Source organism: Centroberyx gerrardi, chromosome 18 (genome assembly GCF_048128805.1).
Source record: "Centroberyx gerrardi isolate f3 chromosome 18, fCenGer3.hap1.cur.20231027, whole genome shotgun sequence".
Taxonomy (NCBI): Eukaryota; Metazoa; Chordata; class Actinopteri; order Beryciformes; family Berycidae; genus Centroberyx; species Centroberyx gerrardi.
Window position 1 is genome coordinate 9,384,414 of NC_136014.1, and position 26,428 is coordinate 9,410,841.

The window sequence follows — 26,428 nt, forward strand, 5'->3', positions numbered from 1 at the left end:
AAACAGCAAATCCTATGTTTTTTTCATTAACTCCCACTCACAACAACTCCAACCAACTTTTATTCAGAACTTACCACATTAGTATTCAAATAAAGTCTGACTTACAAGCTTACAGACTTACATAAGGTTGTGGGGTGTGTAATGCAGAGATTCATGTGTTTTGACCACATGGTGGAGGTTGTGATGTACTGACAGCAGGGGGAGCTGGACAGCAGTGCCAATCAATAGCAATGTGAGAATGTGGGAAAAAGAAACAGTATAGCTAAGTTCATCTGAATAACATTATATGTATATGCACACATACAAACTCTAACAAAGACAGTTACAATAGGTACAATTGGCTTGTTTTGTGTGTAAATCAATCTCTCTCTCTCTCTCTCTCTCTCTCTCTCTCTCTCTCTCTCCCCCTTTCTCTTTGTAGCAGCAAAGCTTTGTGTCTTCGGTGTCTTCAGGTTGGGTTTAGTGTCCTTGCAGCCTCGCTCTCCTCTCTCCGACCTAAATCACATCTCTGTCATATTTCCCTCAAAGTCAGGATGTAAGCCTACACACCCATGCAAGCTCTCACACAAACACCTATATGCGCACGTACAGTATATGCACACACACACACACACACACACACGTACACACTGAGGGGAGCAGGAAAGATACAAGGTGATTTCTGCTACCTCAACACTGTCAACATTTCCTCAGGAGATGAGCAGTGATAGGCGCTGAAAAGAAACCGCAGTGTATAGTGCAGAATGTAAAACGAGGCGAGAAAACTTTTCCACCCGTCTGCTGTGGGAACACATTCCGTTATTAGGATGTTTGGCTAACGCTTGCACTGCGTCAATATTTCATTTTTGGTGGTATTTAGGTTGTGTGTGTGTGTGTGTGTGTGTATGCATGTGAGTGTGTTTGTGTTCTTGTTTGTGTGCTTGTGTGGATCTAGACGTATGCCTCGTGTCTGTACAATAAGCGTCTGTTTGCTGTGAAGTTTCTGAAGAATAATGAATTAGTGATTATCTCCGTCACCCAGCAGGAGTCCTTGGGGTTGAAGGAAGCAAGGAAGATGAAACTGAGAAAAAGAGAGGGAGATGAAGAAGAGACGGGCGGGGGGGCGGGGGGGGGGGGGGGGAGTGAGTAAGCTGGATGCGATTTGAAAGACGGGAAGAAAATTGGGAAAGAAGTGGAGAGGGGAAGTCGGTGCCATCGGTAGTGAAGTAAAAATCTGTATGTTTAAGTGCAACAGAAGTGTCGGAGCTGCGGAGCATTACAGCGCTCCATTCTCTTCCATTAATCTTCTCCCAATATTCCATGGCTGTGAGGGCCTATTTATAGACCAGGGGATGATTAAGTGGTGAAGTACTGTGCCACAAAGGGAACCAAGCTCATTTTCTCCTTCCCTTCCCTCTCTCTCTCTCTCTCTCTCTCTCTCTCTGTCTCCTTCTCTCTCTCTTCCCTCTCTCTTTCATGCTATCTCCTTTTCGGACTTTCTGCCTTTTTCTCTCCCTCTTTCTCTCTTGTCTCCTGCTCTTTCTCATGAGCGTGTATTATACACCCGACGTCCCTACGCGGTTCAGTTCTCACTGAAATTATGTTTGACTCAAGGGGTGAGGATAAGTCATTCAATTCCGTTTTTTTTCTTTTCTTTCTGTTAAGCAGTTGACAAAAGGCTTTATGGAAATGTTAATTGTTGTGAGGCCGCTTCAGGAGGAGCGACAGCAGAGAGGCCGCCTTAACAAGAGTCAGGCTAGGTCAGGCTGGATCAAGATTGAATGGTGTCCACTAGTTAAGAATGGAGGACTAAATGCTTATGCACACACACACAGATCATACATATCCCTGCTATTGCAAGGTGTCCTTGACTGGAAGTAGAGCACTACACAGGAAAAAGGGTTAAGCTAATTTTCATGTGCACAGAAGTGATTTATGGGAGAAAAGAGGAGAGGAAGAAGAGAGGAAGAGGAGAGGACTGACCTCGCCATGCTCGAGATCGGCCTCATTTCTGCACCTTCAGAACAGTGGGAGTGTAAAGAGAGGAGATCAAACTCCTCTTTGCGTTTTTCCACACTCGCGCTCTCTCTCTATCTACTGGTTCCAATCCAGATTTGTTCCCTGGGTTTTAAAAGAGGCTTAGGTGGCAACATTTCCTGCAGGGTGGATTTTGTGCAGGGATTGGAGGTTGAGGACCTTTTGTAGCGAGTATTCAGCTATTTAAAACATTCGGAGGATTTGCGCATGGAAAAGGAACCGCTGAAAGTCGCTCAGAAGGCAAAATGTTGGCATGGCCACGTTGGAGGTTTGTGTATGTAGTCAGAAAAAGCATTGAGATATGTGTATGGGGGTGGGGTTACAATAGGCAGGGAGAATGCAGCCATGTACTTGTTATATAATGAATGTCATAGTGTTGCATAGTGCTGGGTTCTCTGTTAGGGGTTGGCTATGGAAGTTAGCACTGTTATACACATCTCCTATGTTCCTATGTTTGCATTCATGTTCATCAATCTAATATATTTCAGTACTAATGCAGCCACTGCACCCCATGAAAACACACAAGTTGTAGAAGGTACCAGTGGTGGAAAAAGAGCTCAAATCCTTTACTTAAGTAAAAGTAGTAATATCATAATGGAGAAGTAATCCATTAAAAGAAAAAGTCCTGTATTCAAAATTGTACTTAAGTAAAAGTATAGAAGTATTATCAGTAAAATGTACTGATGTATCGAAAGTAAAAGTACTCATTCTGAAGAACGGTCAGAGTGTTAAATTATTGATGCATTAACCTCTAAGAAGTATTTTAATGTTGTAGGTCTAACTGCTCCATATACTGTTAGTTTAAACTCTAACAATGCATCATATTTTATGAGCTTATTGTATGTTTTGCATGTAAAACCTTATTCTGCAAAGTAACTAGTAACTACAATATTTCCCTCTGAAATGTAGTGGAGTAAAAGTATGAAGTCTCACAAAATGGAAATACTCAAGTAAAGTGCCAGTACCTCAAAATATTACTTAAGTGCAGTACTTGAGTAAATGTACTTAGTTCCTTCCCACCTCTGGAAGGCACAGTGTTATTTTGAATAAATTCCCAAACTAGGCAAACTGGATAATTCTCAAAATCTCATGCCATTTGATCTAAAGACATAAATCTACCACGCCCGTATACTTTACGATGCCTTCAGGGAGTGCATGCTGAATTGTGTATAAATTAATAGATCACTAGTGTAACACCAACTTTGGATTTCTCTTAGCACGGCAATATGAGTCTGAAAAGCTATTAGAGCATGAATTCTGAGAGATGAAGGAGATAAATGCGTCACGCTTGCACCTTTCTGCAAGGTGAGAACAATACCGGGCTATTTTCACTCTGACAAGCCGTATTAGTCTTGCCAGCTTGTGCCTGCCGGCAACTCCAGCACGATCGCTGTCTGGGATATTTTGTTTCCAGTCACAGTAGCTCATCCCTTGATTGAAAACGCTAAATGCTGAGAAGCTGTTATCCCTGTTTGCAGTGTCTGATCCTGGATGTCTGAGGCTGCTGTTGGCCCCTCTCATCCCCAGTTGTTACAGCTCATCCCTGGATCTCGCACTGGCAACGTGGTGGATCCCATTACTAGGGCGGCAGCCTAAAGGTCAGAGATGTGGGCCTGCTGGATGCAGAAAATAAATAGGCAACTCTCTCCTCTCCCTCAGTAACTAACTGTCAAGGTGTCCTTGAACAAGTCGCTCAACCTCCTGCTCCATTTGAGCTGCTGAATAGAAGACTGTGGAAGCTTTCAGGTGTGAAGCAGGATGTTACTGAAAAGAAAAAGATCAAGCCTTCCCTGGAAAAATACAGGTTAAGAAAACTTTCTATATGAGAACTCAACAGTCCTTGCAGTGGTGACAATACGCAATTTTTGGGGCAATGCAGATGGGCAACGGTTATGGCAACTGAAAAAATGTGATCAAAACATCAATGATATTGCAATTCTTTGGGTGGTTTTCCTTGTCTGAGATGCCCTGTGTATCACTGGGATCTCACTTCTCATGTATCTAGGTCTATGGCTCATTTTGTACATATCATACAGTGTGTATCAGAGCCTTAGTCTCTGAAAGGCTTTGTGTGCTTGTTTTGGTGATCTAAGAGGAAAAGAATCTACAGATGGGGCTCAGCAGGACAGGCTACAGGGACACACACACACCCACTGCTCCCCATCCAAACCATGCATGTTGACATTTACATGTACAAGTTGTCCCCATTGTCAAGGGTCTGTAAAATGGTGAGAAGTAGACTAATAACTTAATAATACTAATGACATTGAGATAAACCAGTTATCCGAGTCCCACAAGTACCCAAATCTGCCATGTGTATCTATTCTCCATTTGCTCTGCCATGTCTGGCTTTGAAAGGCCCCTCTTGATAATGTGGCTGTCTGTAATCCGAGTCGACTGCGACCCCGCTCTTACACTGTTCACACACACCAAAGATGGAGATGAGGCTGTCTTTACAGGGAGAGAAGTCTATTCAGGAGTTGTCTATTGGAAGCTTTTAGTGTGCGAGTATACACAGCCTTGTGAGTTCCTCTCCTTTTCTCCAGTCTCTCTTTCTCTGCAGGCAAGCCCTTGGCGTCTACTGTAGTCCAGTGGGAAGACTCATTTTTTGCAAGCATTGCCAAGATTTCTATTTGAGGTCTAAAATGTGTATGTAGACGGATGCATATGTCCTCTCTATCTCTCTCTCTCTCTCTCTGTCTCTCTCTCTCTCTCACACACGCACACACGCACACACACACACACACACACACACAGGGGGCTGTTTCCTCATCGTTCACACTGAGAAATGCACTGTGAGGACGTCCTTATCCCGCAAACCAGACCCTGCTGGATGCTCTGTAATAACAACTCCAGCCGTCTGCTGTCCAATCAGCCTGGCTCTCCACTGTGTGTGTGTGTGCGTGTGTGTGTGTGTGTGTGTGTGTGTGCGTGTGCATGTGTGCGTGTGTGTGCGGATGTATGATTTGCCTTAAGATCTGAAAGCACAAAGTGCAGAAAACAACTTTTTCTCCCCCCAGAAAATCAACAAAGGTACAAAGAACCCACACAACAAAAAGAATTATAGTAATCCTAAAATACATTTTAGAAGGATACTCTGCACCCTGAAAAAGACGGGTTCTTCAAGGGTTATTTGGTTTGGGTACTGATTCTATGTGGAACTGTATTGACTCAATGAACACCCTAGTTTGTTAAAAAAAAAAAAAGAGATAAAAGGTTGTGTTAATGCTGCTGATTTGGAGCATTTTGTGCATTCATAAAGGCCTTCAGAACCTTTTTCTGATACTGTTTTGAAGCGTAACACTGCAAAACGTAAGTCCCTAAAGGAACATTATAAGTATATTATATTGATGTAGATAAAAGCTTCCACTCTGCTTCTAAACTCACTATGAGTCGGCCTACCACAGACACAAAACAAGTCCTGATGGGAAAATTATAGCAACATTCCATGCCATAGGAGATAAACCCCCGCTGCAGAAGTTTCAGATGGCTGTCACATTTACAATGTGTGCGTGCAGCTGCAGAACTAAGTCCGCCTGGCTGCAAGTGCTGGGGGGGATTTGGTGGGCATCCGTCAGCGCTAACTGGAAGTGACAGTGTGCAGAGAGGTCCTAATTACTGTCTCAGCTGACTAATTGTCGTCTCTGAAGAACGTATTCCCACTGAGGTCCCGGGGATCTCATTGACAGCGCTGCTCAAGACGTACGGGCCGGTGCTGACATCGGCATGCTGTTATGTTCAAAGGCGTCGCTGTAGCCAAGCCACAAGTGGGAATTGTGAATACGAGCCGTTCAAATACGGCAATCATCGCCGGCTGAAGTGGGGCGTGGTGGGGCTCGTTCGCAAGAGACGAGAGGTGCGATGCTGTTGCTGGGAAAGGGCCTGTGTACTGTGTGTGTGTGTGTGTGTGTGCACAGAAAAATAAAGGTACGAACTGGAACCCAAAATGGTGAGGCCACAGAAGACCCATTTCTGATTCCACAAAGAACCTTTCAAGAATCTTTTAATATCCCAAAGAACCATAATTCTTAGTTAGTGGATGGTGGGTGATAAATGTGGAAAATAACCAAACGCCTACATAGTACATATTGTGCAAGTGCAAATGAGGCTACACAAGATAAACAGATACAGATAAACAAAAGCACAATGCAGGAATCTAAGCAAAGCAGTGCAGAAATGGTTCGTCTATGGCATCGCTCCGAAGAATCATTTTCAGCACCTTTATTTTTCTGTGTGTGTGTGTGTGTGAGATGCTGTCCTATGCTTAAAGCTGCTCAACCTGTCGCAGCCCTTATCCAACTTGCCACAGTGTTAAGACATCCTCAGCTGTAGTCATCATGACATAATGGGCGGATGAAGTGAGACCGTTGTGTAGCTCTCTCTGAACACGCCGGAGCCATCAGCATTGAAAATAAACTGTACCAAACAGAATAATGCAGCAGAGACGGGCCTTTAGTACGGGGTGACTGAACTGAATGAGCGTCTTCTCTTTCAGGGTCTTACCATTCAAAGTGCATCAGCTTCTCGTTTCCATGGTTTCCTTGCCTCTGCCAATGCTATCTTTCCACCAGCCTGCCAGCGAGAGAGAGAGAGAGAAAGAGAGGGAGAGAATGACAGAGGGCTTTTAGCAGTGGTTATCTCTGCCTTTGCATAAAGTCCCCTTTGCATTACCCAGTGCATGAATGGCGTCTGAATAAATACACCAGCCAGCTCGTATGGAAGCCTCCCCGGGTTACAAGCAAGTGGGTGTGTATAAACTCGTCTAATTTGCGCTCCTCTTCAAAAAAACGACACAGTTTTGATCATGGATGGGGGGGGGGGGGGGGGGGGGGGGGGGGCGAAGCGACATCTCCCAGAATGGCACAGGGGTATTTTCCTATTAGATGCAACGAGCTAAAGGAACAGGATGTCATGTTTAACATCACAAAAACACAATTTCCTCACTCCCATCAACCCCTAATCTTTCCTCTCTAGTCAATCCAGTGCGAAGGCTGGTTGGGCACAGACACTCATCTCATCTAGGATGTCTAGGATGCTTGTAACCAGTGATGTAGTGGAAAACTAAAAGGTGGGTAAACAATGATAATCAAGGCAAACAACCACCAACATAAAAAAAAATCAATCATACTTTCAGAAAAACATACATTCATGCTTTTTATTCCTACCCTCTCCTCGTGTATCAGTTTGATACTATTTTGATGATTAATAGGAATTTTGCTCATAATGACTTGTATCAGTCTAAAAATGATTCCGCCAGTAAAAAGGCAGCAGGTGGGTTCACACTCCACTACTAAACCCCCGGCTTATTATACTAGCACAGGGTGCAGTACCGCATTTCGGGGCCAGAGGGCGCTGTGACAGCAGAAGAATAGCCCCGCGCCTGTCAGTCGACGTCTCCTCCCCGGGCTCAATAAGCATTCCTTTCATGCTGTGCGCGAGGCTCTGCTGACTTATACGGAAACCCTGAATTTCTCCATAATTATGCTAATGGCCCAGATGGTAGCATGATGAGTGCCATTCTCTTTGATATTCTCACACTGCAGAGTGCTGGTGTGCAAGACCCACGCAACCCGACGCGCGTTGAGAGTCAATGTTCACACCACCTACTTGATCCCATGTAATTACTTCTTGTTTCCTTTAGCTCGATGCAGGCGAGCCTCTTCACTATTAAGTGACTTTGCTTTCATTTGTGAAAGGGATTTGACAGATCCGGTATAATATAAACGACGAAGTAGCACTCCAGAAAGCGAGGGTAGGTGTATGTAGATTTACTCTTTTACTTACCCGCACCCCTTAAACAACTGTGGCAATCCTGTAGCTTAATAGGAGGATTCAATACAAATATAACAAGAAACCTACAGGAATATTATAATGGTACCAGAGGAGATGAAGAAAAAACTTCATAAATATTTAAGTACCACAAAACACTATAAGCCCATATAGGAATATTATAGGGATATTATAGTGATTTTTCTTTAGGGACAGTTCTGCACCACACACACACACACACACACACACACACACACACACACACACACAGGCCGGCCATTCACACTTGAGCCATACAATGACCTTGTTCATCCAGGGTTTGGATGCTGCTGGTGGCGATCAAAGAGCTCTTTCACATCTCCACTGAGATTAAACGGGCCCTCCGCCCTCTCGTAGCAGGGGCCCACCGCTGCACCTATAGCAGCAGCTGATGCATTGGCCCGTGTAGAGCTGCAGTGGGGGTGGACGCTGATAAGGTGCATGTAGTGTTAAATCAATAGCATGTTGGCCCACGCAGCAGCCGCAGATCCCGGTCCTCTCCGTGCATCCTATAGGAAGGAGCCTCGTTTGAACTCGCTAGAAACGCGATAGGCGCGCTTACAACCTCGAGAGATATTGCATATCTTTCCCCGTGAAATCTATCCAGCATTGGGGTCTCCGTGTGTGAAAGTCACACACACTTTCGCGTCGGAGGATGGTTCACACTCGAGAATAGTCTGTTGCTGGAAGGCTTTCAAGTCTAAAGTGGAGTTATTTGCATAGGTTAAATATTCGTGCCTTTCAGCGGCTTCTGTCGATATTACGGATTTGCTGTTCTGCCAATTTCAATTCCTTTCATCCCACTCCTCCCACATTTCTGGAATGAAGGTGGAAATTGTTGAAAAGGTTGTCGCTTGGAAATCCTGTAAAGGAGATTTGAGACAGGGAAGTTGTGAATGGCAAAAACACAAAAGTAGGCCTGCAGAGCCTACTTGGCTCTATGGGAGAAGAATCAGTGCAGCGATATCCCGCAGCCATAAGATAATAACACCGCTCTGTGTACCGCAGTTGGCCAAGAGTACACTGAGTGCTGACTGAATTATTTCTTCATGGACCTCATACAAGATGCCAATAAGCTTCAAAAATCCCCTCTGTGTGAAAATGAAGCATTTCTGGTAACACATACCTACTATGTAGTAATTGGTATAATCTCAATAAAGATACAGCAGCACAGCAAACTGCTAGTTTCCTGTGTCTCTGTCCATGGTGCTGAAAACCCCGCGCTGCCGAAAGGAGCTAATACACATAATGAATTAAGATAAAACATAAATTAGAGATAGCGATTTGCCTATTATGCCACTTCAGTGTCGGTAATAACATCTGATGGATCACAAATTAACAAAAAAAATCAAACATAATCAATGGGACGCTGATAAAGTAGCTTCCTTTTGGCCCTACAGTTCTAGGGGCAACTAATTCTTCAGCGTGATCCCATTCAAACTGTATGCAGTAGCCTATTAATAAGTTTCGACGACATTTATGAATGGACCCGGATCTTGTGGTCATTTGGAAGGACTCCAGGTAAGATTTCACCCTCAAGTTACAGCATCAGGATGCATTGCAACGCTGCACTTAATGGATATTTACCTGCGCGTCTTAAAACGCGGGCGAACTTAACGCCAAGTTATATGATAAATTGGAGAAACGGAGAAACTAAACCCTTAAGAAAGGTCGAGATTAAGTTTATCTCTCTCTCTCTCTCTCTCTCTCTCTCTCTCTCTCTCTCGCCCCCCCCTCCCTCCTCCCTCCTCCTCTCCCTCTCTCTCTCTGGTGCGCGTTCACAACACTAACCTTGGCTCGACGTCAGAGCCTGTGCAGCAGTGCAGTATAATGGGAGCGCAGGCAACCCAGAGCGCCTCATAGGGGGCTGCATATCGCTGCTGTATCCTCTGCTCGGCGCTCTCCAGCCCCTCTCCAACCCTCTCCAACACCTCACCTATAGCCCATGCATGGGCTCCCCCCTCCCCACTGGATCTGTACCCCTCGACATGGACGTCCCGCCGTCCCTCGACCCGGAGGATTGTTGTTTCTTGGCGCAGTGAAGGAGGAGAAGGAGAAGGGGAAGGGGAAGGAATCATGCCGGGACTGCTAATGGATTTAGGGAAAGCGCAAGTGACCATGCCGTGATCTTGCGCATCCAGGGCCGCCGTCACCCTGCCTTGCCCAACGACCGTAGACGAATTACGGGGGAATCGAACCCGCGCACCGGGGGGATTAAACCACTGTGCATTTTTTACAAACAACATGAAGATTACCTCCCACCAGCTGATGATAAGCAGTCTCGTTTTCAGGTTCAACCTCAGGCTGATCCCGCTTCTGCTGCTGTTTCTTGGATACTCTCGCGGGATGCCGCACGTTTTAAGATTTGGTAAGATGCTACTTGTTGTTTATAGTACGATACAGTCTAGTCCTACGGTGTCTATTCACACAAACTGCCCGGTGATTGTCCACATTGAAATGACATTCATAGGCTGCAGTAGCTGATGTGTTGAGACCTTTTCGTCCCACTCTTCGTCCTGTTTAGTGTCGAAGAGTAGAGAGTTGGAAAACAATTTATCCTGCACTCTGACCACTGAAACCATCTGATGATTATCTGAGGAATGGTCTATAGGCTATGTGTAGCTTTATTCTATTTATGTCTCGTCACATTATTCTGAGGAGGATAAGGATTTTTTATCATGTGCATCATGCCATTCATCAAGAATCATTGGTTTCCACGAAGCTTGAAAACAGTGATAACTTTGAATGGAAATCAGCTGTAGCTATATAGCCCATGTACCAAGAAATAGTCCCGTGCAACAGCTCACCACTAAAGGCAGCAGATGAAACTAAAGAATAACGGGCTTCTGCAAGTTGGGAATGCATAGACAATTTTGACAAATCTTTTCCCTTTGATCCACGCATCTTTGTCCTTCTCAAACACCAAACGCCTCATAATTAAGCTGCACAGAGGTAGCCGGGTATCTGCCTTATCTTTGGCTCGCAGGTATTCATCAGGAAGAGGAACATAACTGCCAGTGTTAATGCTCGGTTTCCCTCTCCGGCGCGGACACTTGATATCTCCATGGCTTTTTAAACTGCTGACACCCCAACATGTCCTCTGCAGTAAATGTTTACATGTAAACATTACCCCCGGAGTGCGGATCAATCACTCGGATCAGTCACAGCCCGGGCCAATCGATACGCCTGACAGTACTTTTCAGCTTTCATCCCACTGAACCGCTATCGATCGGGATTTCCCTTGGTTTCAACTGATTTGATACCGTTATCTCAATTTATAACATTGATAGTCGCGGTCCTCCGTTCTGATTGGCTGAGTCACGTTCGTTGCCGCTGTAACATACCCGATAAACACACACCTGTAACCGCATAACTGTTATTTTAAATATGCACTACGCGTAAATCACCTCTCATACCGGTACTTAATGCGTCGCTCAGCAACCACGTTGTTTAGCTACTCTTCAAGAGACATAGGCTATAATATTAGCCTACAAAATATATTTCATGAACATGTTTTCCTACTGTGCTGCGTTGTTTCGGTTTTATAGCCTAAAAACTTTACGTCGTGCCCACCAACGCCTCTGCTCTGTTCTAAAATCAGCGTAAAGCGCGCGGCCTCTCGTGGCTTCGCCTATCGCTTAATTAGATCCGTCTCAGGATGTTAGCCTAGCTGTGCTTTGCCACTTTTTTCTCCGTCGCATGTGTGCAGACAGAGCCCCGCGGAGTGACAGGGGAGCCCCACCTGACAGCGGATGTCATCAAATGTTGACAACACATCCTTACAATCCCCCCAATCCCCCCGTGGGTCCTGTTTGAGAGTCAGGCCGCGTCCGCACGCGCCGCCGCTATGGCAACGGGATGTGCTTGTCTTCCTGCTGCATCCTCCCACCGTCCTCGCCCGCGATCACCGATTTCCCGTCTCGCACGTTGTCTGACAGAGACGCCGCGGCGTCAATTCAGTAATCCCTACGGCAAGGCAAAGTCCCTGCGTCTGATATAAATTAACACCAAAACTTCCAAACCCGCTCGTAATGACTAAATTCACGCGAGACAAAGTGGAGCAGTGAATGACAAGGTGATATTATTTGGTGGATGTGAACTATCTTTACATATAGGAACTGGTCCTGCATTCTCCTCTGATGTGTTTTGTTTTAGGTATGGCTTCCAAATTCTGGCAATTATCCCTTGATTATTGCTCTCCATTATAATGACAAAAACTACAAGATCTAATTCGGACTCACTTTAAGCCTCTAGTGCCACATATAGCCTAGAACCAATATGTCGCCCATGCAGAGCCGCTGGATCTGCAACGCATCTGGCATCAGTAGCACACCAGAGACGCCTCCTATCTCTCACCAATGCGAGATAGGAGGTGACTCATGGCAGTGAGATCTTTGGCTCTGGGCTAAAACCACATGCTTGATTTCTCCGTTGTTTGCCAGTGACGGCTGGAGCGCAAGTGCTTGTTCAGGACCACGGACAGCGACCCGGCTTCTTGGCAGTGCGGCCTTGCGCCTGTTGCTATTTCTAATAATCTCTTGTGTGCAAAAAAACAAAATGGACCATGACAAATACATCCTCGAGTTTGTTTTAAGGACTGGGATATTCTGTGTCCTCTAAAGCTCACAATTTATAGTGTCTGAGGGTTTTTTTTGCAGCATATTTTATCCCTGCTGGTGAAGTAGCATCCACTTCACATCTTTCTGTTGTAAGAATACATTACATATGACTCCATTTGGTGTAATTCACTCTTTATAAAATAGAGGGTATGCTTATCTGTCCGTGTTTGCTCACAAAGGAACTGGGTTTTTTTTTCAAAAGAGAGAGATAGATAGGCCTTTCTTTCTGAAGATACTCTGTGTATGGGTAATGATTTCAGAGAGGAAAATTGCCTGTGAGGATGTGTGTGTGTGTGTGTGTGTGTGTGTTTTGTGTGTGAGTGTGCAGTGTGTGCACCACCAGAGAGAGACAGAAGAGAAATACAAAATGGGCAGATGTACCTAAAAAAGCCCAGAGAGAAATTTGAGCCATTGCTCCGACTCCAGTGCGTTTCCTGTCCTGCAGGATGTGCTGGCTCAGCAGATGATCCCAGCTGCTCCTGCAGGAGGCCGGCTAAATGAAGAGGTCAGCTCCCCTGGGACGCCCTGTTCCCTTCCCACCCCAAGCTCCGCTCTCCCCAGACCGCGGACTCGTCTTGTACAACCGCTGTTCTCCTGTCAGGCCGAGACCTTTACACACTGTAACACTGACGCATATTCAGCCCTTTGTATTCCCAGCACTGCTCTCGCCATGCGGAGCGACAAGTGTCAGGGAGAAAAAGCGTCCCGGCCAGCGGCTGCAGGCGAATATGCTAAGCTCATTTCAGAATTGTATTTGCGTTGTGGCTAATTTATAGATCCTGCCTGTGATTGATTTACTTGGGTAATGAAATGGACCCACTGTAGGCATTCAAAGGTGTAAACAACACACTTTAGAAGCGTATTCAACGGCTACATTTGTGGCATAATTCCTTTTTTCTTTTTGGATTCTTTTTTTTTTTTTTTTACATCCAGTTCACACTTGTCACACTTAATGAAACTTTCTGGCTGCTGATACTGCTAGAGGTCTTGGGGACACAGAGCAAAATTGATTTTTTTCACTCGGACTTTGCCAAATCCACACCCCTCGACTCACTTTGTTCCCTTCAACTTGCTCTCTTTCCACACTGTGCAGGTTAAACTAAAATATGCAAAATGTCAAAGCAACCTGAACTGAAATGAATTCCACCAGCCTCGCTGTGTGGCAGGGAAAAGAGCTTGGAATTGGATTTGCAAGCTAAACTACAGTTTGTTAAACTACAGTGCAATATTAAAAAGTTTTGCCTACCACCCATAGGTGCTCATAGGCTGACATGGACGTCTGTCAGGAGAGATTGCAGGAACATCTGACCTTCAGTATGATGTTTCAGTATAGGGTGCTGCTATTGGGGAAGTGCAGTTGTCTCCCTGATGTCATTGTTGGCATGTTGGAATTTGAGGTTGCTTTACAGTCTATATGACAGCTAAATAGAAACATTAAGGGACCTAATTTTCTTTTATTCCACAGAAATAGCATTCACATACTTCCACAGACTCTACACACTGACATATGTGTATGATCTAATTCAGCCGTCCCCATAGCAAATGTTTAGCCACTACACAGAATGAGTCATCACATCTGCCATTCTATCACACTTGATTGAGTTTCCCATACAGACAAGTTTCTTGTTTATAAATTCCCCGAGGGAGAAACCCAACAACAACTCCACGACGATAGTGAGGTAATGTTTTAATTCTGATGACCACAGGGGGTCTGCACTGCGGAGCCTGGGACTGATAGCATTATCAACACCATCTTCAAACAGCATTGGCAGCCACATGCAGCGTGTCCCTGGGCTGTCAACTGCTGCTCAAAGCATTGTTGACTCAGAGATGCTCATTTTGTTTGTTTATTTCCTTCGTATGTTTATATTTTTCTGCTGTACAGCTGTGCCTGGGAATACTTATGACTTAAAGCACAACAACGCTTTTCATTTTGGAAGAGGAAATCAAGTCATTTCTCAGTCCTCTGGCAAAAAGACACAATCCCCTCCGGTGGAAGCTAAGTTTATCTAACTATTTCCACAATGCGGTGCCAGGATAAAGGTCCTTTATTGTTTCTCTAACATTTAACACTGTTTTCATCCCCTCGACTCTGTTCCGGCGGTGCAATTACAAGGCTGACGAGTACACGCAAAGGGTAGTGGGAACGAATTCAAGGGGAGTTTGTAGTTAATTGACTTTATTTGCTTTTGCTTTCCGCCAGTCGGAATTATCAGCGCACTGGAGTTTAGTTTTGGATTGCAGGAATTATGGATAACACCGTGTGCCCTGGCCTGCTGCCAGTGCGTTCACAGCAAACACATTTAAATAGGCACAAAGCTGCTTAAAATATTCATGTGTCACTCGGCACCCGCCATAGCTTATAGAAATACGAAACTATCTCCCCTCCGCTTGCAAATGATTTCCATGGTTTAAAAATACCCACCGTGAGTTTCAAGAACAAAGAGGAGATCTGTCTTACATTAGCATGCAGCACCACACATGGGCTTGAAGCAGGGAACTATCTAGATGGATTTCTAAAACATGTTTACGGACCTGAGTCTTTGAAGGTCTTGCTGCCATGCCTCAGTTACAAAAGGCTCGTTCGATGGTGATTAATTCACGGCTACACTTTCCTTGCCATTTTGAAATGGGAAATGTCTGTGAGGTGTGAAATTAGGAGATAAGAAGTCATCTTTCTGCGCTTAGCATTTAGTCTGTTTTCGAGGTTTATTAGCTACATCGCAGAGGGATTATTTGCATTGCATTGGGCTTTAGATGATTGACCATGTCCTTCTTTGCTTGGTGGCATCCCATAATATATATGCATCCCTAACCAGTTCCAACACAACTGTCCATAAGCCGTTGTCGCACATCAGAGCAAATCCTGAAGAGCTGCTGTTTGCCACTGTTCTTCCCCCGCCTTGTCCAAAACATGATTTCTGGGTCGGGCTTTCATTATTCACAGCCCATCGCTCTTTGTCACTGTCAATCAGGCATTTCCCAGGGTATCGGCAGGGTGAGGGGGTTATATTTGCGATTGCTCTGTGAAACTGTTCCTTCAAAAGAGGCCCGCAAGCTTGCCTCGCCTCGCCTTGCCGCCCGGTCGCCATGCTCAGAGAGTTGACTGAAGGTCAGAGACGAAAAAATGCGAGCAAGGAGTCATTTTCTGCTGCTTTTAACACATGTGGAGCCGTCCTTCTCACAATCCTGCCGAGGGAGGTGGGGGAAATTTCGAAGCTGTTGAGAGGTGTAAGAAAAACAGAGAGAGAGAGAGGGAGGGAGAGAACGAGAGAGAGAGGAGTCTGTAAATAAGTGAGAGGAAAAACTGTGAGTGTTGAGGCCAGTAGATAGAGTAAAGATAGATTAGCTTGCCTCAGAGCAGTTCACTCTCAGTCCACTCTCAGTTGTGGTCCAGCCTCTTTAAGTCTCTTATTACTGTTTTGTGATGGCAGACAGGACAGCAGAGTATGGTCCGGCAGTATAGTGGGAAGCCAGGAGCTGAGGCCACACAGTATTAGTGAGTTGAAATGCAAAATTTGCCCCAGAACTATGGATATGCATGAAGAGGCAGCTTTTACAGGAACACCTGGTACACACTTTTTTCCCAGCTTGTAGATTCCCATCCAAACCACATATTTTTAAAACCTCAGGGAATCCAAACATGTATTTTTTATAAGGAAGTCATCCATGTAGATTACACATTTGGCTCGTTATTTGGCTGCCTCCACTGTCAACACACTCTAAGATGGTAGGAATCAATAAAATCAATATCTTTCTAATGCTAACAGGAATAATAATAATAAAAAAGAGCATGGCGGCATAGCGAGTTACATGTGCCAAATACCCGGATGGCCCCTGTGTATCTATCACAGGTCACCATCTGTGAGAATACAAACAAGAAAACAAACTAAAAAAATAGAGCAAATGTGTACTATGAGTATGATGTGTGTGGGATCGCATTAATAAAGCATGTCGGTGTGAATTAATGATGACTTCAAACAGCCGCGAGCTGCAGGGACGACAGTACACACTCTTGGTGCCTCTTGTTGTTTTTTTCCCTTCTTTACCATGGATCTGTCAAAGCAGACGGACTCGTTCTCAACCCAGCTGGATCGGCTCATACAATATGAACATCATATTCACGCACTTACTACTTGATAGTCTGATCTAGCCCCCGAGATCTACCTGTATGTTCGGTACTGTCTGTGTTTTAAGCAGCGTAATAAATAGATGTCTCATTTGCTCCAATATTATGCCATGCTGTACATCATTATGTGGGAGTAATGTGTGAGACCTTTAACTTCACAGGAGCTCAGTTGTGCTAATTAGAAAATGGGATGTGATAGCTTTGGATAGGGAAACAAACATGGCTTGTCAATGGCTTATCATGGGAGCTGATGATAGTGCTAATTGAGGGTCAGAGCGAATGTTTACTGTCTGCTCTATTATTAATACATGTAGGAGGATCATTTGTGGTCTTTTGTCGGATTTGTTTGTTGCTATGGCTCCGTTTTAATTATGCATTTATAATGTCATCCCTTTGGTTCTGGGGGCAAATATATTGTAACACAGTGTGTAAATCTGTCCCGCAAACCAGATCAGCCGCCTGTGAATTCCAAGCACACAGGCCAAGTAAACACGTTCGAATGCACACACACTGCAAATGAACGCATTGACGTCAAAACTACATGGGACTCAGGAGCCGATCGATTGCAGAAAGCCCTCCGGCTGTGTTGGCTCCGATGCGAGGCACCGATCGGGTCAGGATGTGGTGATTCGCCTTTATCTCCAGCCAGCTGAATAGGGGAGGAAGAGGGAGAGGAGGAAGAGGAGTTACTGACTGAAAGACAGAAAGCAGACTATATGGGCTCCCATTGACATCTATAGATGGATGTCTGAATGTTTCTCTGTGTGAACCAAGGACACGGGGGAATGTGTTCTGTGGGTGGAAGTATTGAGGAAGGATTACTTAAAATCATCCCTCTTAGAGTCAGCATGACACTCTATTGTCCGCCATCCACCGGGGCTATATTCAAAACATCTCCCCCTGCAACAATGTTGAATTTTATTTTATGAGAGGAGAGGAGAGGAGAGGAGAGGAGAGGAGAGAAGGGAGAAGCTGGTGTGATTGTGTGTGCTTTGGCTAATGTAATAGACCAGACAGCCAGAAAGTTGGCTGCACAATGTGAGTCGCCCACACTGGAAATGACATGCTAGCTCCATTGGTTTGATGTGACCCATCCGCCCACCCCTATTCACCCAGCCACACACACACACACACACAACATTATGACAGACTGGGACAGACTTGGATTGATTTCCCATCTTGAGCCGTCTGCCCGATGTGTTTTTAGATTTTGAGGAGCGATAATGAATCCAATAGCCACGTACCCACACTCAGCCGTTGCTTTTTAGACGCGACAAAAGACGCTGAATTTCTTACCCAGCGGGCCGTGAATGAATGTGAGAGAAGCTGAAAAGAAGACTAGACTGCAGATTCAACAGGGTTCTTGATCTTTGCGCCAATTTTACAAGTCTCTTTTCACGTCTTTTGAGAAATGCTGCGTGATTGTCCATGCATTTTGGAGGAACCGCATTATTCAGTAAATATTTTTTTGTATTTGCACCACCACAAGCCTCTGTTTGGTTATTTGCCTTTCTGAAGTCGGTGTGCAGATCTCTTTCATGTCTCTCTCTCTCTCTCTCTCCTGTGTGATCTTGTGTGTGTGTGTGTGTGTGTGTGTGTGTGTGTGCATTCGTGGAACGAGAAACAGAATTGACACATTCTCGCAGCCAAGTGTACCTTATTGACTCTAACCTGTAGCTACGATTATCAGGTTGCTTGTGTACAGCAGTGGCTGATGGGAGACTGATGAACCCAAACCAGAAGCTGACATTTTCCTTCCCCGGAGCTGAGGGAGAGAGAGGGGAGGATGCAGGTGTCCGTTCAGGTCTAATGGGCCATCCATTCAGTCGTTTAATTGAGTGTCCTTTATCTGCCTCCAGTGACCTCTTTTATTCTCCATTTCTCCTTCTCCGTCTCTCCGTTTTTTTCCGTCCCACCCCTCCCCTCCCCACCCCGACTCCGTCCTCTCCTCTTTTTTGGTTGTCTGACTGTACACCCGTCTGCCATCTGCGCCTTTTCTACAGTTTACTGTGACTTAAGACGAACAAGGCCATCATCTGTTGTTTTCTAAACACATCTGACGGCCTGTAAGGAGGCGGCAGGCGTGATGGTGAGGTGAGGCGGGCCTTCAGCATCAAATCAATATCCAGAATCCTGAAAATGGGGTGTTTCTGTCGATGTTCTTTCTCCCTCTTTTCTCTCTCCTTCTTTGTTTCCCCCCCCCCATTTCTCTTTTGTCCTCCCTCGTCCTTCCTCTCCGCCGTGCCGTCTTTGTCTCCCCTCGGCTCTCGGCTCGTCTCCCCCTCCACTTTGCTCTCTCTCTCTCATCATCCCCCTGGTCTCCGTGTCCTTGCAGACACAGGCGTGAATCCTCATTTGACATGCCCATGCCAAACCTTCATTTCCCATTGTACTTTCTGAGTCTGCCGTTTCAAATCAAAGAACACCTTTTCTGTCTCAGGTTTTGATTGAACTTTCCCATTCCCAGACTAGAGCGCTGTAGGTATTACCACCCTGGTTTGCTTTGCACCGTGTCTAACAAAATATATGGAATCTATTCCTAATATTTAGTTGCGCCTGCTTTTGCACAAGCCTCAATTGTCTCAAGGCTGAAAAATCCTTCTTTAACCTGTTTCCTCTCCATCCTCTGCATCTCCGTTTATGACTGGAATGGCTTCAATTTGTGAAATCAGTAAGAGATCATAGATTTTATGTGGATTCATCTGGTAAATCTACTTTGTACACACAGTGTATTGTAAACCACTAGGAATTATTCTTCTAGGGAGAAACTCTAATTGTCTAATCGTTTTTTGCATTAAGTGTCACTGCACCTTATTGCCAAGATCTATATCATTTACTTTGTACTTCCAATTAACTGTTTGCATATTAAAAGCTGAGATTAGCAGACAGCATTTCCCCTTCATTACCATTACCTAGCTGATAATAATAATCATTATCTATGCTGCTCTATTCTCCCCTGCTTCTCTGCGTGCATCTCATTGTTACAGATTACTCAGTAACATAATCCATTAGGATTCTCAAACTGAGAATGTCATTACTTGTCATTACTTTATGGATTTTGCCTCCAAAATCCCTTGACTATGACATTAAACTGACAATTTATTCCAATTGAAAGAAAATCATTCAAACATTATTTCAAGTTGTGTAAGGAATTGTTAGCGTTTGTAATCTAATAAAAAGCGAAGCGTAGAACCCAGCACACTAGGCTCCAATGGTATTTAATACGATTACATAGACGACGTTTCAACCCTACTGGGTCTGCGTCAGATGTCGATATGAATGAAACTCCAGCTGTATCCACTGATCATGGCCTTGAGGTGTTAACTAGTGGGAGGAGTGGTGACTGACACTCCCTCTAACCCTAAACAGTAAATGTAGAAAAAGTAGGGAAAAGTATAGGAAAAAACATACATTGTAATTGTATTAAATGAAGGTGCGATTGGAGCATAGTGTGTGGGCTCTACACACTTTTTATTAGATTTCATCTCAACGCAGCACCAAAAAAGATGATGTGCGTTTGACTAACAATTCTTTTTTAGTGTCTGTAATCTAACCATCAAAATGACTTTTCTCCCAAAAGTAATCAGCTGCAAGCATCTGTAAATTTATTACAGTGTTTGCCTTTTTTCCAGTAACTGTAAAGACTTAGAGTTTCCAATTTGTGTAATCAGATTACTGAAATCCTATTACATGTCATCTTTTCCTCCCTCACCCTGCCTCTTATACAACAGCTGAGCTGTGAACATTAAAGCGCCGTCTCCTGAATTAATTCTTGACCTTTGACTCTGGCTGGAGATAACGTCTGCCCTTCGACAAGAAAGCAAGTCTAATTTTACAGTCACTTTGTTCAAAATGACAATGGAGGAGAGTGTAATACGGGGCCATTTTGATGAGCAAGGAGAACAGCGAGAATTAAAATGAGAGCGAAGGGAGCGAAGAGGGAGATAGACTCTCATATCATTTGCTGCGACCTAATTGCAACATAAATTGAACATTTTTTTTTTCACTTTACACCAAGGTCAACTGCATATAATGTATGTTAAATGCATGTTGAAGATGTAATATCAGCTCATTCTACCATCAGGCTCATTTTAAGTCCCTCCAGATAGAGTTTTAAATAAACTGTAAATGTAACTAATGCTGGAAAACAGCTGGGAATCCCACTGTATAAGTTTCAGCGATGTTCTTTTTGAGACTAAAAGATTACACTGTTAGTCAAGTGCTCATCTATATTTATTTTGCTGACTGGTAATGCTTTAGGGCTGGAGACTCCAGGGAGCCTAGAGACACCCAGTCCATCCTGACTCACTCACACTCCTCAGCTACGATGCCATAGAGAGATGTAAAACGGACATAACGCCCTAATGGGTTTTATCGCACTAGGGAAAATGGTAGACACACACACACACACACACACACAGGCACAGACACAGTCACATTCCTCGCTAGGCTGGACTCATGCCTCTCCTAGCCTGCAGTGGATAATTAGCATCTCTCACACGTGCTTAGGCTTGATTAAAACTCGGTTTACAGTGAGCAGCGTTGTGAGGTCGCCATCTGTCACCTGCCGAGGCCACCATGAGACGTACTCTAGGAGAGAGAAGCGCTGTGTGTGTGTGTGTGTGTGTGTGTGTGTGTGGCCGTGTGTGTGTTTGACAGAGAAAAGGGAGAAAAGATGGAGAATAGACAGAAGGGAACAGAGACACAGAGAGAGAGAGAAGTGACAAAGACGGGTGAGGGATGGAGTATTAGAAAGCATTCTGTTCAATAACTGGGCCTGCTCAGTCCCCATGGCCTGTGTACCAGACCCAAAGCTCATATTTTCTTCTGTGGTGGAAAAACCTCCTGACAGCAGTTTTGGGGATTTTCGTGTATTTACTTGAACTTTACAACCTCCTGACTGCAGTTTTGGGGGATTTTCATGTTTTTTTGCTTAGAATTTATATGATCTTTTATGGGAATAGCAAGTGTCATGGCTCCAGGGCTTATGAAACCTATTCAAAAGCCATTGTATCAGCTCCAAAATGCATGGATGTCAATCTAATGATAAGATTGTTTTCTTTTTTCTTTCTTTTCTTTCATTTCCTGAAATGATTATGTTTTGGAAATATGATGTTTCCATGCCACAGCTGCCATATACATCATAAATAAATGGCAAATCTTCATTATGATGATTTATGTTAATGGTGAACTTGTCATGTGTGACAAACGTTCACGACAGTGCAGTGTTATTTCTCATATGCAAATGTCACATTCATTGATTACATTTACATCCTGACCCAGATCAGCTCATATTGCTATTATATGCCTCAGTATATTATACTGAGGCATGCTTATCCCAATTGACTGTGTTTGTTATCTATGTTTAAGTTCTGTTTCCATGGTAATATTCTGAATATTGTGTACAGAGATATTTGTGATCGGGATATGAAGATGCATATAAACGTGGTCCTGTGTAGTTCAATGGGTAGATCATGGCACTAACTACCAGCACAACACTGCCTGCATTTCCCATGCTATAAATATATGAATTCAAGGTGTTGTAAGGTGTTTTGGATGAAAGCATGCCCCAAATGGGATGTGATAAATGGCGTATGAAGAGTTTCATTCCAAAATGAGATATCCATCATTTTCAAAAACCGAAGCCTCCTCTTGAAAAATGATTGCTGGTATGAAAGAAAAGGATATTATTAAATACTTCAGTTACCTTAAGACCTTTACTTAAGGCGGTTATGTTTTTGAGGATAGAATCATCTGTGTTTTTACAATATTGATGCAGCATTTTGGAATGAAATCTTTCATATGTTACGTTGAAAAGCTTATCCTGAATGTGTGTGTATGTGTGTGTGTGTGTGTGTGTGTGTCTGTGTCTGTGTGTGTGTACTGATACTCCGAAACATCATAGTACTTCCCTCTCACCGTGTTTCTATATTTGTCTAAGTAGGTATGTTAAACTCAAGAGCAGTTTTTGTTTGTGTGTGTGTGTGTGTGTGTGTGTGTGTGTGTGTGTGTGTGCGTGTGTTTATACCTCAGCTGTTATTGCAGGATACATGGTAATGCTGTGAAATATGTCTTTCTCTGTGCACTAGCTCTTTCTAATACTCCAAAATATCATCATAGTTGACTCTAGCTGTGTTCCTATGTTTCTGTAAGTAGCTATTTTAATCTCAAGTGCAGGCCTTTATTTTTGTAGCGCGTTCGTGCGTGCATGTGTGTGTGTGTGTGTGTGTGTGTGTGTAGGTGTGTGCGCGTGTGTGATGATACTCCAAAACATCATAGTCGTTGACTGTAGTTGTGTTCCTATGTTTCTTTAAGTAGCTCTTCTAATCTCAAGAGCAAGAGCCTGTATGTCTGTGAAATTTGTGTCCGTGTGTGTGTGTGTGTGCTTGTGTGCGTGTGCGCTTATACATCTTATTTCCACTGTAGTTGGTATTTCTTTTCAGTTGCATTAGCAATTTGAGAGCAGCGGAGAGGTAGGAAACTGCGAGGAGACACAACTCACTTGGGACTTCAGCAATTCAAGGCCTGTGGAAGCGTACTCACAGTTTGGCACAATTAGTACCAAAAGGGGTCCCTGCTTGACAAATTAGCACACAAAATGTCAGCCGGTAGTTTAGCACATCCACAATGAGTCCTCGCAAATTAGCACATATTCTGAGGAGAGGAGCCTGGCACATTATTATGAATAGCGAGAGCCTGGCAAATTAGCACATCTGTTGCCAGCGCTCAGTATTAATGCATGGTGTATGATCGCTGGTTTGCCATTTTGGTGCTGGGTCAGAGTCGGGGGTTGGTGACACACATTTCTAACTGAGGAGAGTGTGTGTGTGTGTGTGAGCTCATTATAGGAGATTGATGAGATTAATCTTTTGGCAGTGGTAGAGCTAATTATTACCCTGAGTGTAAGTGAACTTATGTGTCTCTGAATGCCACAGGCGTGGGTTTTAAATTCTCACATCAGTCACAGTTTCCCTGGACTTAGTTGTCTCTTACCTGACAGGCTTGTTTAGGCTCAATCTCTGTGCATGCGTGTGTGTGTGTGTGTGTGTGTGTGTGTGTGAGTCCGCCTGAGGCTTAGCGTCCAGCACTGGCAGGTGACACTCCAGTCCACTGTCAAGAGGCTTTAGAGTGACAATGTAGACTGATTCTATTCTGAGGAAACAAACAACAAGCCTGGTCAAATAAATAGCTGCTTAACAGTGGTTCACATAATAGGCCGCTTTCATTTTGATTCACAGAAATAGCTGTTTGCATAACATACAAAGTGATTGATTGATTTATTGATTGTGTTGGATTGTGGATCCTTCGTCATGTGACACCTTGGACATTTCATGCTGTATGACAACTAAATTTCCCTTCAGTGATTTCAACTCTATTCTATTCTACAGCATCTTTATTTGTATCTTGCAGGTGAATTTTGTGCAGGCTTTATTTATGACGGCTTGTTTTTGTGATATCATACCACTGACTAGCATCCCGGTCAGTTGATGTATCCCATGCCTGGGTCAGCTCCCCGGGGGCCTTCAGGCAGAGCGAGGATTGGCCCTTGCTCAGTGCAGGAAGGTCAGTCCACCGCGAGGGGAGCTTCAGATTAATGACCAGGGGCGGTGCCTCTCCGCGGGCCATCATGCATCAAGTCCCATTCACCGGCAAACATGTCAGGGAGCGCTCCCGTCGGGAATTTCGGGGATATTTACGGAGCGCTTCCATCACCGCCGGCCGTTCCTCACTCCTAATGGCTCAGAGCGGCGATCCCCACCAGTTCAAGGAGAAGGAGGGAGACAAAAAACAGGCCAAGGGGGGAAGGGGGGGTGGGGGTGCGGTGGGTGGAGCCCCTCACAGCCTGAGCGTCTGCGTGTGCGTACCTGGGCCACCTGCCCTAGCGACAGGGTTTGCTCGGCTGTTGCCATGGCACCCACCCTACAGCCCCGCCGCCATCCTGCAGCTGCACCGCTGGCCATTAGTCACAGAGACAGGCCGCCCGCACTATCACAACGCCCTCCCTCCACCAATCAGCCGCTGCGATTCCAAAACTGCCGATGCCTCACAGCCATAGCATAGATGCATGAGTCGCCATGGCAACGTATCTGACTCCCATCTCCCTTGCTACAAGTGCATCCTTGAGTGGATAGAGCTAATTGTATTTTCGCTCATCGTCCGGTAATTAACCCTCTTTTCTCTTGGTAGTAAAGAGAGACTCCCTGCTGGCACACACACTGAATGAAAAATGACTGTCAAAACAAACATGAAAGCATAGAAACACTAAATACCAAATTCTTTAATCTATATTCAGTGCAGTGTGTGAGCAGTTTTCATGCACATGAAATAGAATTCATTGAAACTGATTCACATTTTGCTCACCTATACTTGAATTTCAAATTAGATAAAGATCTGCTTCGCCTGCTGCGTTTGAAATGTAGCTTCTAAGAGAGAGATGATTTCTATTTATAGGAAGTGTCACAATCGGCGACTGGTGCACTATTTCAAATTGCCTTCATTTCTACAGGAGATTAAGCTGATGACCAAGCTACTGTATAATGTTCAATCCAATATGCACTTGATTAATTGTGAATAAACATTAAAAGGGACTGCAATTTGCATAGAGGAGCCAACCCTCCCACCCTGTCACCCTGCACTTTCATTTTCACTTTCTGCTCAATCACACACACACACACACACACACACACACACACATACAGACACTCAGATCAGCGGGCCTGTTTTCTCCTCATAGTGATTATCCAGCCCATAACTCACTCAGAGCTTTCATTCTCTCTATAATTCACACCGGTCCCGATGATGGGGGCTCTATAATTCACACACACACTGATTATCTCAGCTGTAACTCACGCACCTGCAATCAGTCGGACCACAACACCATGTAGAGACAGGAGGCTGGGTACATGGATGGCAGAAGAAAGGGCTCTATTTAGCAAAATTTTAATTATACCCTGCGCATGTTCATGCAAGTCTTAAGCCTCAACATGTGAGGAGTTCATTTCCAAAATGATAAATGTCCAGTTTGGGAATAAATGTTTAACTGAGGTTCATCGTTCAGCGTCTACAACACTGAGGATCCAGTCTGTCAAACGTATTAAATGTCAGTTTTCAGTCTATTTTCGTGGCCTCATTCAAATGAACGGGAAGGAAAAATCAGAATGCTACAAACTCGTCCAGCTGCATCCAACCTTGATGAGTACTTTATGTTCTGGTTTTCATGGCGGTCAAGTGCCAAATAACCTCCATATTAAAACTAAGTGGAATATTGCTTTAAGTCACCTGCTACCCTCTAAAAAAGCATAAAAGAAACATTTGTTCTATTTTGTGCTATCATTTTGTAAGAATATAGGAGTCACTTTTTTCAAATGCTTGACATCTCACTATGGAACTAAACTCTTCAATATGACCCTTTGTGGACTTATTCCAATATGCTTCTGCTCTTCAGTGTCCTAAAAGGTGTGTGATTTTTTTTAAAGCCGGCATATCTAAGCCATACACTGATGAGCATAAGTTAATTCCCTCATGCTCATTTTCAGACTCACTCAGCAGGCCAGCGGAGCTCGGCCCGCTCCCTCGGGGCAACGGTGTAATAATTATCTATTAGGTCAGACTGACATGATTTCTATCATCTTTTACGGTACGATTCTCGGGGTATCTGTTCTTTTGCAGATTAGTGTGCCGTTTGGGTAATATGAAACGCCATGAACAGCAACATGTTCTAATCGCATTAGGGTGCAAGCAGGAGGACTAACCCACTGAAACCTCATTACTATAGGTCACAAACTATGTGCTAGTGCCTTGGCGAGTTGGAGCAGATCTCTTCATCTTACACTGCAGACAACCTTCACTCATTCTC

General features: G+C 44.4%; 1 protein-coding gene across 2 annotated transcripts in view; it reads left to right on the plus strand.

Annotated features, from left to right (window-relative positions):
* The first annotated feature begins 9,902 nt into the window (after nt 1-9,902).
* The window catches only part of LOC139928251 (glutamate receptor ionotropic, kainate 2-like), a 55,502-nt gene continuing 38,976 nt past the window's right edge, over nt 9,903-26,428 (plus strand). The window contains exon 1 of one of the 2 annotated variants that reach the window (XM_071920730.2): nt 9,903-10,192. In XM_071920730.2, the coding sequence (XP_071776831.1) occupies nt 10,069-10,192 (124 nt within the window). In that variant the 5' untranslated portion in view covers nt 9,903-10,068. The remainder of the gene's footprint in view (nt 10,193-26,428) is intronic. The other variant, XM_071920722.2, reaches the window with a different exon arrangement.